This window comes from Hypanus sabinus, chromosome 1 (assembly GCF_030144855.1).
Source record: "Hypanus sabinus isolate sHypSab1 chromosome 1, sHypSab1.hap1, whole genome shotgun sequence".
NCBI classification, from domain to species: domain Eukaryota; kingdom Metazoa; phylum Chordata; class Chondrichthyes; order Myliobatiformes; family Dasyatidae; genus Hypanus; species Hypanus sabinus.
Genome location: NC_082706.1, coordinates 207,447,918 through 207,461,536, shown reverse-complemented (window position 1 = coordinate 207,461,536; position 13,619 = coordinate 207,447,918). Strand labels below are relative to the sequence as shown.

Sequence of the window (13,619 nt, the reverse complement as noted above, 5' to 3'; positions counted from 1 at the left end):
CCCTAAAGCACACTGGTGATAACTTTAATTTTTATTTTTATGTATTTAGAGATACAGCACAGTTAACAGGGCCTTCCAGCCCAATGAGCCCGCACTGCCCAGTTACACCCCCGTGATCAATCAACCTACCAACCGGTACGCCTTTGGGCTGTGGGAGGAAACCGGAGCACCAGGAGGAAACCCACGCGGTCACAGGGAGAACAATTACAGACAGCGACGAGAATTGAACGTGGGTTGCTGGCGGACTAATGATGCTACACTCATATTTACATTACTGCGCTACCCTCAAAAGAAGCATAACTCAATTTAACTCAAATCTATATTCCACAATATAACTATATATTGCTAACATAGGTATTAATGAATACCTACAGGAGAATTACTGAATATACCCAGCACACATACTGGAACTGTATGTACATTTCTAAAGACAATATAAAATATTCTATTTTACTGGCTTTTCTGCATATATTAAAATGGATATTAAAATGAGTATAAACCAGAGCCATCATCATCATTATGTGCCATGTCATGTGACATGGGTGATCATAGGCTTCCGTCTGTCTTTAATCTGAGAAGTTCTAATAAGCCGATCAAAGCTTTTGCCTGTCCATCCCTTGATGTAATTCATGAACTTCATGCACTGTTGACCACAACATTTTCTTCCATTACTTTTTTCCATCACTGCAAGATTTTCAAGCTTCACTTTCGTCAGTACATGTCCCAAAACATTCCAGCTGCCGTTGCCTGGTTGATGATATCAGCTCCCTTCTCATTCCGGCTTCTCGCAACACCTCCGCATTTGTTACTCTGCCCTTCCATGGTACTTTCATCATTCTTCTCAAAAACCACGTTCCTGCAGCTTCGAGTCGTCCCTCTTTTTGCTTTGATGTTGTCCAGCATTCACTTCTGTATGTCCATGTGGAATGAACACAGCGCCACAACACCCTGAGTTTCATACCCAAAGGAATTATGTCATTCTTTAGAATCTTGCTCAGATGCTTGAACGTGCATTTAGCAATTCCAATTTCAATATCAGCCCTACGATCAGACATTACGTACTCCCTAAGTCATTGAACTTTCCTTTCTGTTTAATAGCTTCGTTGCCCACTTTCAGTTCCCATTTCTGTATTTCTTTCTTCTTTCTGACAGACCACACACAAAATGCTGGAGGATCTCAGCAGGGCAGGTAGCATCTATGGAGAGGAATAAACAGTTGATGATTTGAGCTTTAATGTCATGCAGTATAAGTCAGCATTACAAGAATATGGATTGATGCAAATATTCCTGAATAGATCAATATATATACAAAGCTTCCAGGCAGATGGGTCTCATCGGTAGCTCCTCTAGGAGAAGGACAATTCTAATCTCAAGCCTCCGCTGCCTTGCGGCTGTATGGGCTCATGGGGAAGGGGTGGGAGGTAAACAATAAGGAAAAGCCGAGAGCTGGATTCCCTAACACAGTCCTACATCGAGTTCGACACTGACTACCAACCCCTGCAAAGCTGCTGGTGCCAAGCTGTATCGGTGCCCATCTTCCTTTGGGTTTACCAGCTGTGTGGAGAGGGGGAGCCTGCTGTGTGGGTAACAGCTTGCTCTCCACATGGTACAGCCCGGGCTTGTCTATCGACTGACAATGCTGCACCAACAAGGTCAACATCCATGGTTAACTCCTACTGATTGAAAGCTGCTGAGTGGATAATGGACTGGAGTTGCTGATTACAATTGAAGATGAAAGGTTGTGAACAGTTGAAAATTTGAAAAGAAACGGCAGGAGACAGGCTACGGTATATAGCTGTCTTTGTTGGAAAGGACAGTTGCTTCTGGCAGGTTTATGAAAACATAGTGTTGTGTTTGTTCTTCATAAATGGGGAAGATGTGTACATTATAAAGAACTTCATTTCCCAGTGGGCAATGTGAGGGGTTCACCCGGAACCGGAAGCTACAGTGCACATGGGGTCAGCCAGTAGTTCAGTGATAAAACATTCTACGTAAACCCACACCAAGTTTGTCCTCTATGTTGAAAGCTATTTAATGGACATTCAGTTTAAGCAATAATACATTTCATTTGGATAATATACTCTGATAAAAGGTCATTAGTCTGAAATTTTAACTCTGTCTTCCTCCACAAATGCTGCCTGACCAGATGAGCAGCTACACAAAGGTCTGTTTTTGCTCTTGATTACCTTCTTACATAAATGACATCCAATAAAATTGTATATATACACGAGGCTGTATCATAGTATGTGCCTAATTTCTTATAAATGCCCAAATGCCCATGATTGGACATTTAATCTTATATTTAAAATTTTTTTTTCTGGTTTAAACAAAATAAAAAAGAGAGATATGATTTAATTAGATCTATCACGTCTGATTAAAATGCAAAATGCAACTGACAAAAGCGATGTGGTGTCCATGATCACCTGCAGAGACTGCAGCAGGAACTACGTCAGCCAGACAGGATGTAAGCTCTCAACTCGTTTACGGGAGCACAAACTGGCGGTATGGAGACATGATCCGACTTCAGATCATGAAGACAGAGGAGGACGCCACCGCGACTGGGGCTCCGCGGAGATTCCAGCGCAGGCACACACGAAGCAGGCACGAGAATTCTTAGAAGCGTGGTTCTCTTCCGCTAACACTCATATCGAAATAGACAGCATCTATGAACCCCTAAGAGCCAAAGCAACACAAGCCAGCAGAATTCAAGGACAACAGAAGGGGTAAGGGAATGGGAGTGGGGGTGGAGGGCTACACAAACACAAGCACTCACAGAGAGAAACATCAACAACTGCGCACTGAGGATGTCACCTTGACTGGTGATGAAACGTCTGCAAGGTAATTGCCAAGCTCAGCGAACAAAGCAGCATTAAACGCCTCAACCGGAGCCTCCGATATCCAACACCATCCTAAACACATTCCACTGTATGTTTTACTGCACACAGGATCAATAAATCTGAATCAGAAATCTAAATGTTCTATAATTTAATTGAATGTAGACGAAGAAAATATTTTTCTTGGGCATTCAATATTTTTAGAAAGACAGGCTTAATGGGAGAAAAGTGGGAGGGGGAGTAATTCTGTGAAGAAAGGATGTTATCACTACGATAATTAAAAGGTGTTTGGCTTGGCAGTTTGTAATATGTAATCAGATTGAATAAGAGGCTGCAGGAACACAAAGCATTAATAGGAGTTCTTCCTCGGCCTCCAAACAGTAATTGTGATATGGAGTTGGCAATAAATGAAGAAATTAGAGATGTTTGCTAATGGATAATCCAATAATCATAGGCGAGGTGAATCTGCAATCAGGCCAACTACATGAAATTAGCACTAACTGCTGTAGAGAAGAGGTCCCTGGAATGCACAGGAGACTGATTTCAAAATCGGAAGAACAAGGGAGAAGGCGATCTTAGAATTAGTACTGAGTAATTAGAATGAGCTAATTAACAATCTTTTTGCAATGAAGACTCTTGGAAAGAAAGGCAATAGAATATTATATTAACTGAAAATGATGTATTTCAATCTGAGGCCAGGGTTTTCAAATTAACCAAAGAATACTGAAATTATGAATCTCACTGAGATCATATCGAAGTGGCAGGGCCCTGGTCCAGGAGTGAGGTACACCTAGTTTGGCCAATTTAAGCGCTGGACCAGATTGGAAAGATCGGGTACAGGCCGAATCAAGGCAGTGGGACCTGGAGAGCATATCACAGTGGCAGGGCCCAGATTCGGAGCAAGGAATGACATGCTGTTTGGCTGAGTTAGGGACGGGGCCAGATTGGAAAGGACAGGCGTGGGCCGAATCGAGGTGGTGGGGCCTAGGGCCCTGGCCTGAGAACGTAGTGAAGTGGCTGGGCCCAGGTCTGAGAGCAAGGAACAACCCAGGCTTTGGCTGATTTAAGCATCGGGCCAGATTGAAAAGGTCAGGGTTTTGGGGCCCAGAGGTGAAAGATAGACTGGTGTTCAGCTCACTGCACCATGAAGCTTCCTCGTCTCTGAGCTGAACTGAGGCTGTGGCTCCTGAATCAGCTGCAGTGCTGACTGGACTCACTTTCGAGAACTTCAGCTCCAAATGTTACTTGCTTACTTTTATTGCTTGCGTGATTTTTTTCCTGCACATTGGGCGTTTGTTATCTTTTTATAAAAAGGGGTTCTTTTGGGGTTCCTTGTTTTGTGGCTGGATCTCAAAGTTGTATATAGTATAAATACTATGATATTAAATGTACTTGTGTTGAACAAGTGTTGAACAAGAGATCCTGGATATTCAGTCAACACACACGAAATGTGGCGAAACTCAGCAGGTCAGGCAGCATCTATGGAAAGGAATAAAGAGTTGACATTTCGGGCCGAGATCCTTCATCAACCGCGTTTTGATGAATTATGTATTTGACAGTAGACAAACAGTTGCTAACATTTAAAACAAAATACACAGTTTGGATATGTCCTTTAAAGCACAAAGACACAGCAGAATAAATGGCCAAAATTTGGGTCGCGTTCATTATCTAAAAACTGGTGTTAGATCTTCCTTAGGTAGGTCAAGAAGGAAGGGCTGGGGAAGACAAATGTGCCAAGCACTTTTGCTCTGATCACAACAAGCTGGTGGCCAGCTACTTTCATTCCTCTCAGGGTGGAGAAGCAACACCTCATATTCTGTCTGGGTAACCTCCAACCTGACAACATGAACATCAATTTCTCTATCTTCCGGTAATTTTTCTCCCTTTCCCTTCCATCTTCTTTGATTCTTTATTCTATCTCCCCTCTTAATGCTTTCTCCTCTCCTCACCTTCTTTTATCTCCCTCTGGTTCTCTTCCTCCTTCCCTTTCTCCCATGGTCCACTCTCTTCTCCAATCAGATTCCTTCTTCTTCAGCCTTTTACCTTTCCCACCTATCATTTCACAGCTTCTTACTTCATCCCCCTCCCCCACCCAACTGGCTTCACCTTCTAGCTTGTCCCCCATCTTCTTCCCCCACCCTCTTATTCTGGTTTCGTTCCCCTTCTGTTCCAGCCCTGCTGAAGGGTCTCAACCAGACATGTCAGCTCGTTACACACTTCCATCGATGCTGCCTGACCTGTTGAGTTCCTCCAGCATCTTGCGTGTGTTGCAGGAGACAAACATGGGTCCTTCACTGCCAGAGACTGTTAGGGAGATTAAACCACTATTGTGCGTGCCTTCATGGAAGATAGAAAACTCTCCGGGAAATCCCAGCAGGCTGAGGGGCTGGTGCAAGTGAGGAAATACCTGGATCAGTACCGAGAAAAAGACTACCGGGAGATTTACAAAAGGTGCCTACAGAGGTTGTTATAGCCAGAGGGTGGTAGTGGGGAGGAGCTCCCACTACCTATTGAACACTTCCAATGTCTCAGGTAGTTTCTGACCAGCATCCACACATTCTCTCATGTTTGTGATTGGATTACTTCACTGTGAAGTCTCTTCTAACGATGTCTACCCTGAAGAAGGGTAAATCTTCCCTTTGAGGGGAGTTCAGTGAAACCCTCTCTCTCTCTGTGGTTTCTGCAACCCTCCGACTCTTTGACCCGGTGCTCACCCAGGCACGACTTCACTCTTTCCCTCTCCCATAAGACACGGGAGCAGAATGAGGCCATTCAGCCCATCAAGTCTGCTCCGCCATTCAATCATGGCTGATCCTTTTTTATTCTCCTCCTCAACCCCAGTTCCCAGCTTTCTCCCTGTAACTTTTGATGCCATATCCAATCAAGAACCTATCAATCTCTGCCTTAAATACACCCACCAGCCTGGCCTCCACAGCTGCCTGTGGCAAAAAATTCCACAAATTCACCATCCTTTGGCTAAAGAAATTTCTCCGCGTCACTGTTTTGAATGGACGCTTCTCTATCCTGAGGCTGTGCCCTCTTGTCCTAGACTCTCCCACCATGGGAAATATTCTGTACAGGCCTTTCAATGTTCTTAAAGAGTGGACTGACATTTGCAATTTTCCAGTCCTCAGGAACCTTACCAGAGTCCAATGATTTTTGAAAGATCATTTCTAATGCCACCACAATCTCTAACGCTACCTCTTTCAGAGCCCTGGGGTGCAAATTCCTCTGGTCAGGGTGACTTATGTACCTTTAGGTCTTTCAGCTTTTTGAGCACCTTCTCCATTGTAAAAGCAACTGCACTCACTTCCCTTCCCTCACACTCTACAACATCTGGCACACTGCTAGTGTCTTCCACAGTGAAGACTGATGCAAAATACTCATTTAGTTCATCAGCCATCTCCTTGTCTCCCATTATTATTTCTCCTGCCTCATTTTCAAGCGGTCCTATATCCACTCATCTCTTATTTTTTTTATATACTTTGAATGAATGAAATTGAATGAAATTTTATTTTATTTCGGTCAGTACAAACATAACAAAAAGCATCATTTCAACGATGATTACATAAAACAAAATTAAGTAATGAAAATCTTTAAAACAGACTGAAAGACTGAAGCTACAGCTAATTACGCCTATCCCTCTTACTTACACAAAAACATATTTGGTGTCAATCATCACATCAAAACAAAAAATTTCATAATCTTTTAAAACAAAATCCAATTCCAAGTATCATTTTTTTACATTACTCCCATTCATATTAAATAATTTGTTGATTAAATAATTTTTTAAACTTGTTAAGTGTGGTGTATGTTTTTAAATTCTCACTACAACTGTTCCATAGATTCACCCCTCTGACTGAAATACAATGATTTTTTACATTTGTTTTTTTTTCTTTGTTTTTGAAATATGCATGTTTCTCTCAGATCATGTTGACTTTCTCTCATTTTAAGCAATCTTTTGATACTTGTGGTAACTCCATTTTTTACTTTATACATAATTTTTACTATCCACTTTGCTAGCTTGCTTTCATTTTTCATCTTTTCCTTCTAATAATTCTATTTGTTGCTCTCTGTAGGTTTTTAAAAGCTTCTCAATCCTCCGTCTTCCCACTAATTTTTGCTTTGTTGTATGCCCTCTCTTTTGTTTATACATTAGCTTTGACTTCCCTTTTCAGCCATGTTGTACTATTTTGTCATTTGAGTATTTCTTCATTTTTGGAATACACAAGTCCTGCACCTTCCTCATTTTCCCCAGAAACGCCCGCCATTGCTGCTCTGCTGACATCCCTGCCAGCAGCTCCTTCCAATTTATTTTGGCCAACTCCTCTCTCATACCACTGTAATTTCCCTTACTCCACTGACATACTACGTCAGACTTTACTTTCTCCCTGTCAAATTTCAAGTTGAACTCAATCATGTTGTGATCACTGGTTCCTCAGGGTTCTTTTACCCCAAGCTCCCTAATCACCTCCGGTTTATTGCATAATATCTAATCCTGTACAGATGATCCCCTCGTACGCTCAACAACAAACTGCTCTAAAAAGCCATCTTTTAGGCATTTAACAAATTCACTAACTTGAGATCCATTACCAATCTAATTTTCCCAATCGACCTGCATGTTAAAACCTCCCATGACTATCATAACATTGCCCTTTTGACTCGCCTTTTCTATTTCCTGTTGCAATCTGTGGGCAACCTCCCAGTCACTGTTGGGAGACCTGCATATAACTGGCATCAACGTCCTTTTACCCTTGCAGTTTCTTAACTCAACCCACAAGGATTCAACATCTTCTGACCCTGTGTCACATCTTTCAACTGATTTGATGCCATTCTTTACCAACAGAGCCATGCCACCCCCTCTGCCTGCCTTCCTCTCCCTCCGATACAACGTGTAACCTTGGACAATCAGCTCCCAACTGCAACCATCCTTCAGCCATGATTCAGTGATGGCCACAACATCATACCTGGCGACCTGTAATATTGCAACAAGATCATCCACCTTATTTCTTATACTTCACGCATTGAGATACAACCCCTTGAGTACAGGAGATGCGATGTTATGTTGAGGTTGTATAAGACGGCGGAGAGACCTAATTTGGTCACCTGTCTACAGGAAAGGTGTAAACCAAGTTGACAGAGTGCTGGGAAAATTTACAAGGATTTTGCCAGGTCTGGGGGACCTGAGTTATAGAGAAAGATTGAATAGGTTAGGACTGTATTCTTTAGAATGTAGAAGATTAAAAGGAGATTTGATAAAGGTATACAAAATTATGAGGGGTATAAATAGGGTAAATGCAAGCAGGCTTTTTCCACTGAGGTTGGGTGGGACTACAGCCAGGGGTCATGGGTAAAGGGTGAAAAATGAAATGTTTAAGGAGAAAATGAGGGGGGACTTATTCACTCAGAGGGTCATGAGAGTGTGGATCGAGCTGCCATCACAAGTGGTCCATGTGAGCTCAATTTCAACGTTTAAGAGAAGCTTGGGTAGGTACATGGATGGTAGGGGTATGGAGGGCGATGGTCCCAGTGCAGGTCGATGGGAGTAGGCAGTTTAAATGGTTTCAGCATGGACTAGATCAGCTGAATGGCCTATTTCATTGCTGTACTTCTCTATGACTTTATGACTCTTTCTACCATCAACTTAATTAATTTAGCACAATAAGGAGGGCTCTCCTATGCTGTACTGTTTGAAGTTACCGAAACCTTTATTAGGCATTCCAGCATTTTCCCCACCACTGTTGTCAGGGTACAGGGTGGTAGCATGCAAAATCATGGAAGGGAACTTTGACTCATTCTTTGCAGCTGATTGAAGATCTATCCAGAAAAATAAATCTGGTGAATATGTAATGAATACATGTGTCCACAAATAAGCAGATACACTAGTTTCACTATAAATAGTTTGTTCAAAAGTTCAAAGTTCAAAGTAAGTTTATTATTCAAGTGCATATATGTCACCATTTACAACCCTGAGATTCATTGAAAACTCAGCAAATCCATAATAGAATAATAACCATAATAGAATCAACAAAAGACCACATCAACTTGGGCGTTCAGACAGACAGACAGACAGACATACTTTATTGATCCCGAGGGAAATTCGGTTTCATTACAGTCGCACCAACCAAGAATAGTGTAGAAATATAGCAATATAAAACCAATATAAAAGTGGAAATAAGTCCAGGACCAGCCTATTGGCTCAGGGTGTCTGACACTCTGAGGGAGGGGTTGTAAAGTTTGATGGCCACAGGCAGGAATGACTTCCTATGACGCTCAGTGTTACATCTCGGTGGAATGAGTCAACCAGAGTGCAGAAGACAAGAAACTGTGCAAATGCAAAAATAAGTAAATAATAATAAAAAATAAGCAATAAATATTGAGAACATGAAATGAAAAGTCCTTGTAAGTGAGCCCATAGGTTGTGGAAAGATATAATATGCCACATAACAATTGAACAAATTAAGAAAATACATTAATTTTTGTACATGTTTCTCAGAGGTAGTGTTCATGGGTTCATTGTCCTTTCAGAAATCAGGTGGCAGAGAGAAGCCATCTCTTAGTCATTGAGTGTGTGCCTTCAGGCTCCTGTACCTCTTCCTTGCTGGCAGCAATGAGAATTTCCTGGGTGACAGGGGTCCTTAATGATGGATGAGACTTCTTGAGGCGTCGTCTTTTGAAGACATCCTGGATGCTGGGGAGGTTAGTGTCCATGGTGGAGCTGACAGAGTTTGAAACCCTGTGCAGTGGCCCCACCACAGCAGATGGTGATGTATGCAGTTAGAATTACCCCAGAGAGCCATGTGAATGCTATCGGAGCGTAAGAATGTATAGAACACAACTGAAAGCATTGACTTTGAATGCAAAGGATAAAGAGGCATTGCACAGTTTAGTCTTGTTAATAAACTTTTTTATTCTGAATAAAGTTTATTTTGTTCCAAAAGACTGTAAAGGGGCAGCCACTGAGATGTCACTGAAGATATTAGGGATATTAGGGACCCAGTGAGTAGGCAAATGTTTACTCAGATCTACACTTTATTAGATACACCTGTACACCTGCTCATTAATGCAAATAGCTAATCAGCCAATCATTAGGCAGCAACTCGATGCATAAAAGCATGCAGACAAGGTCAAGAGGTTCAGCTGTTTCCAGACTAATGATCAGAATGGGGAAGAAATGTGATCCAAGTGACTTTGACTGTGGAATGGTTGTTGGTGCCAGACAGGGTGGTTTGAGTATCACAGAAACTGCTGATCCCCTGGGATTTTCACACACAACAGTCTCTAGAGTTTACAGAGAATGGTGCAAATAAACCCCCCCCCCAAAAAAATCCAGTGATCAACCATTCTGTGAGTGAGAATGCCTTGTTAATGAGAATGGTCAGACTGATTCAAGCTGTTCAAGGATGCAACAGTAACTCAAATAACCACACGTTACAACAGTCGTGTGCAGAAGAGCATCTCTGAACGCACAACACATTGAAGTGGATGGGCTACAGTAGGAAATGACCACACCGGGTTGCACTATTGTACCTAAAAGAGTGGCCATTGAGTGTATTTGACAGTGTTTAAACTAAGAGGTAAGAACTTTAATTTGTTATTTATTTATTTATTCAATGAATAATTAAAAGCCAAGGACTATTTAGGAAAGCCAAAAACATTTGAATAAAACCAATTTCTAATGCAGTAGGTATACCAAGTTACACTATGGAAAGGGCTTCCATTTACACTGTGGACAATATATTTCAGAATCAGTCATGAAATTTGTTAACTTAGCAGTAATGGTACAATGCCATACATGATAATAGATAGAAAAAAATAACTAAGTATGTAAATTACAGCAAGTATATATATGTATATTAAATAGTTAAATTAAAAATAGTGCAACAACAAAAATAATATATAAAAAAGTGAGGTAGTGTTCATGGGTTCAATAATCATTTAGGGGTCGGACGGCAGAGGGGAAGAAGCTGTTTCTGAATCATCGAGAATGTGTCTTCAGGCTTCTGTACCTCCTTCCAGATGGTAAAAATGAGACGAGGGCATGTTCTGGGTGATGGGGTCCTTTATAATGGACGTTGGGTGTCTGAGGCACAGCTCATTGAAGTTGTCTTGGATACTACAGAGGTAAGTACCTAAGATGGAGCTGCCTAATATTACAACTTATGTAGTTTCTTTTGATCCTGTGCAATAGCCAGCCCCACCCCCACACTAGACAGTGATGCAGCCTGTCAGAATGCTCTTGACATGACATCTGTAGAAGTTTTCAAGTGTTTCCGGTGACAAACCAAATCTCCACAAACTCCTAACAAAGTATTGTCCCTGTCTTGTCTTCTTGCATCGATATGTTGGGACCAGGTTAGATCCCCAGAGATCTTGACACCCAGGAACTTGAAACTGCTCACTCTCTCCACTTCTGATCCCTCTATGAGGATTGGTATGTGTTCCTTCATCTTACCCTTCCTGAAGTCCACAATCAGCTCTTTCGTCTTACTGACATTGACTGCCAGGTTGTTGTTGTGACACCACACCACTAGTTGGCATATCTCATTCCTGTACATCCTCTCATCACCATCTGAGATTCTACCAACAATGGTTGTATCATCAGTAAATTTATAGATGGTATTTGAGCTACACCTAGCCACACAGTCGTGGGCATAGAGAGAGTAGAGCAGTAGGCTAAGCACACATCCCTGAGGTGCGCCAATTCCTGATAAGCTTTCGGTAAAACTTGGCAAATCCCAGGAATCGTTGGAATTGTTCCACATTGGATGGTTGTGGCCATTCTCTGACTGCCTTTCTCTTAATGGGGTCCACCTTGACATTGCCATTAGAGATGCTGAAACCCAAAAATGAAATGGTGGTCACATGACAGTTGGACTTCTCCAGCTTGACGTAAAGTCTTGCTCAAGAAGCCTCTTTAGGATAACTCTGAGGTGAGTGATGTGCTCCTCAATGGACTTCGAGAAAGTTAGGATGTTGTCCAGGTAGACTAAAGCGTAATTATGAAGAGCATCCAGAGCATGTCATTTATAAAGGCCTGGAAAACTGATGGCGGTTTGCAAGGCCCCAAGGGCATGACCAGATACTCATCATGCCCTGTTGGTGTGTTGAATGTGTTCTTTCACTCATCACCCTCGTTTATGTGAACCAGATTGTACACACTCTGCAAGTCTACCTTTGAGAATACCCTTTCCCCTTACAGAATCTCTAAGGCAGTGTTCCTGAGTGGAAGGAGTAATGATTCTTGGTCGTTATGCGACTCAGCCTTCTGTAATCAATGCCTGGCCATAGGCGCCCATCTTTTTTCTGTACAAAGAAGAAGCCTGCACCAGCTGGTGAGATGGAGGAAGAAATGAATGAATCCCATGGCAAGAGCCTCCTTTATATACTCCTCCACAGTCCTTCTCCCTGGGCCTGAGAGCACGTATAATCGACCCCGAGGTGGACAAGTACCAGGGTGTACATCTATTGCACAGTCTTTGGAGGGTGAAAGAGTCAAGGCCTTGCTGAGAAGCAGTTCCAAGTATTTGTAGACAGTAGGAATTTTTGACCATCTTGGGTGTTGAGACCACCCCAAACCTCCCTCAGAGGATGAATCAGAACCGGAATCGGGTTTATTATCACTGGCATGTGACATGAAATTTGTTAACTTAGCAACAGCAGTTCAATGCAATACATAATATAGAAGAGATAGGTTGATAGATAGGTAGATAGATAGATAGATAGATAATAATTAAGAACATCAATTTCAGTATATATGAATAGATTAAAAACATGCAAAAAACAGAAATACTGTATACTTTAAAAAAGTGAGGTAGTGTCCGGGGGTTCAATGTCCATTTAGGAATCGGAAGGCAGAGGGGAAGAAGCTGTTCCTGAATCGCTGAGTGTGTGCCTTCAGGCTTCTGCACCTCCTTCCCAATGGTAACAGTGAGAAAAGGGCATGCTCTGGGTGCTGGAGGTCCTTAATAATGGACACTGCCTTTCTGAGACACCGCTCCTTAAAGATGTCCTGGGTATTTTGTAGGCTAGTATCCAAGATGGAGCTGACTAAATTTACAACTCTCTGCAGCTTCTTTCGGTCCTGTGCAGTAGCCCCTCCATACCAGACAGTGATGCAGCCTGTCAGAATGCTCTCCATGGTACAACTATAGAAGATTTTAAGTGTATTTGTTCACATGCCAAGATCGCTTCAAACTCCTAATAAAGTATAGCCGCTGTCTTGCCTTCTTTATAACTACATCAGTATGTTGGGACCAGGTTAGATCCTCAGAGATCTTGACACCCAGGAACTTGAAGCTGCTCACTCTCTCCACTTCTGATCCCTCTGAGGATTGGTATGTGTTCCTTCATCTTACCCTTCCTGAAGTCCACAATCAGCTCTTTCGTCTTACTGACATTGAGTGCCAGGTTGTTGCTGTGGCACCATTCCACTAGTTCGCATATCTCACTCCTGTATGCCCTCTTGTCACCACCTGAGATTCTACCAACAATGGTTACATCATCAGCAAATCTGTAGATGGTATTTGAGCTGTGCCTAGCCACATAGTCATGGGTATATAGAGAGTAGAGCAGTTGGCTAAGCACACACCCCTGAGGTGCGCCAGTGTTGATCGTCAGAGCAGAGGATATGTTATCACCAATCTGCGCAGATTATGGTCTTCTGGTTAGGAAGTCAAGGATCTAGTTGCAGAGGGAGGTACAGAGGCTCTGGTTCTGTAACTTCCCAATCAGGATTGTGGGAATGATGGTATTAAATGCTGAGCTATAGTCAATGAACTGCAT

General features: G+C 42.3%; 1 protein-coding gene across 1 annotated transcript in view; it reads left to right on the top strand.

Annotated features, from left to right (window-relative positions):
• LOC132407436 (reversion-inducing cysteine-rich protein with Kazal motifs-like) overlaps positions 1 to 2,727 on the top strand; it is a 135,804-nt gene extending 133,077 nt beyond the window's left edge. The window contains exon 13 of the mRNA XM_059993974.1: positions 2,430 to 2,727. Within this exon, the coding sequence (XP_059849957.1) occupies positions 2,430 to 2,727 (298 nt within the window). The remainder of the gene's footprint in view (positions 1 to 2,429) is intronic.
• The last annotated feature ends 10,892 nt before the right edge of the window (positions 2,728 to 13,619 follow it).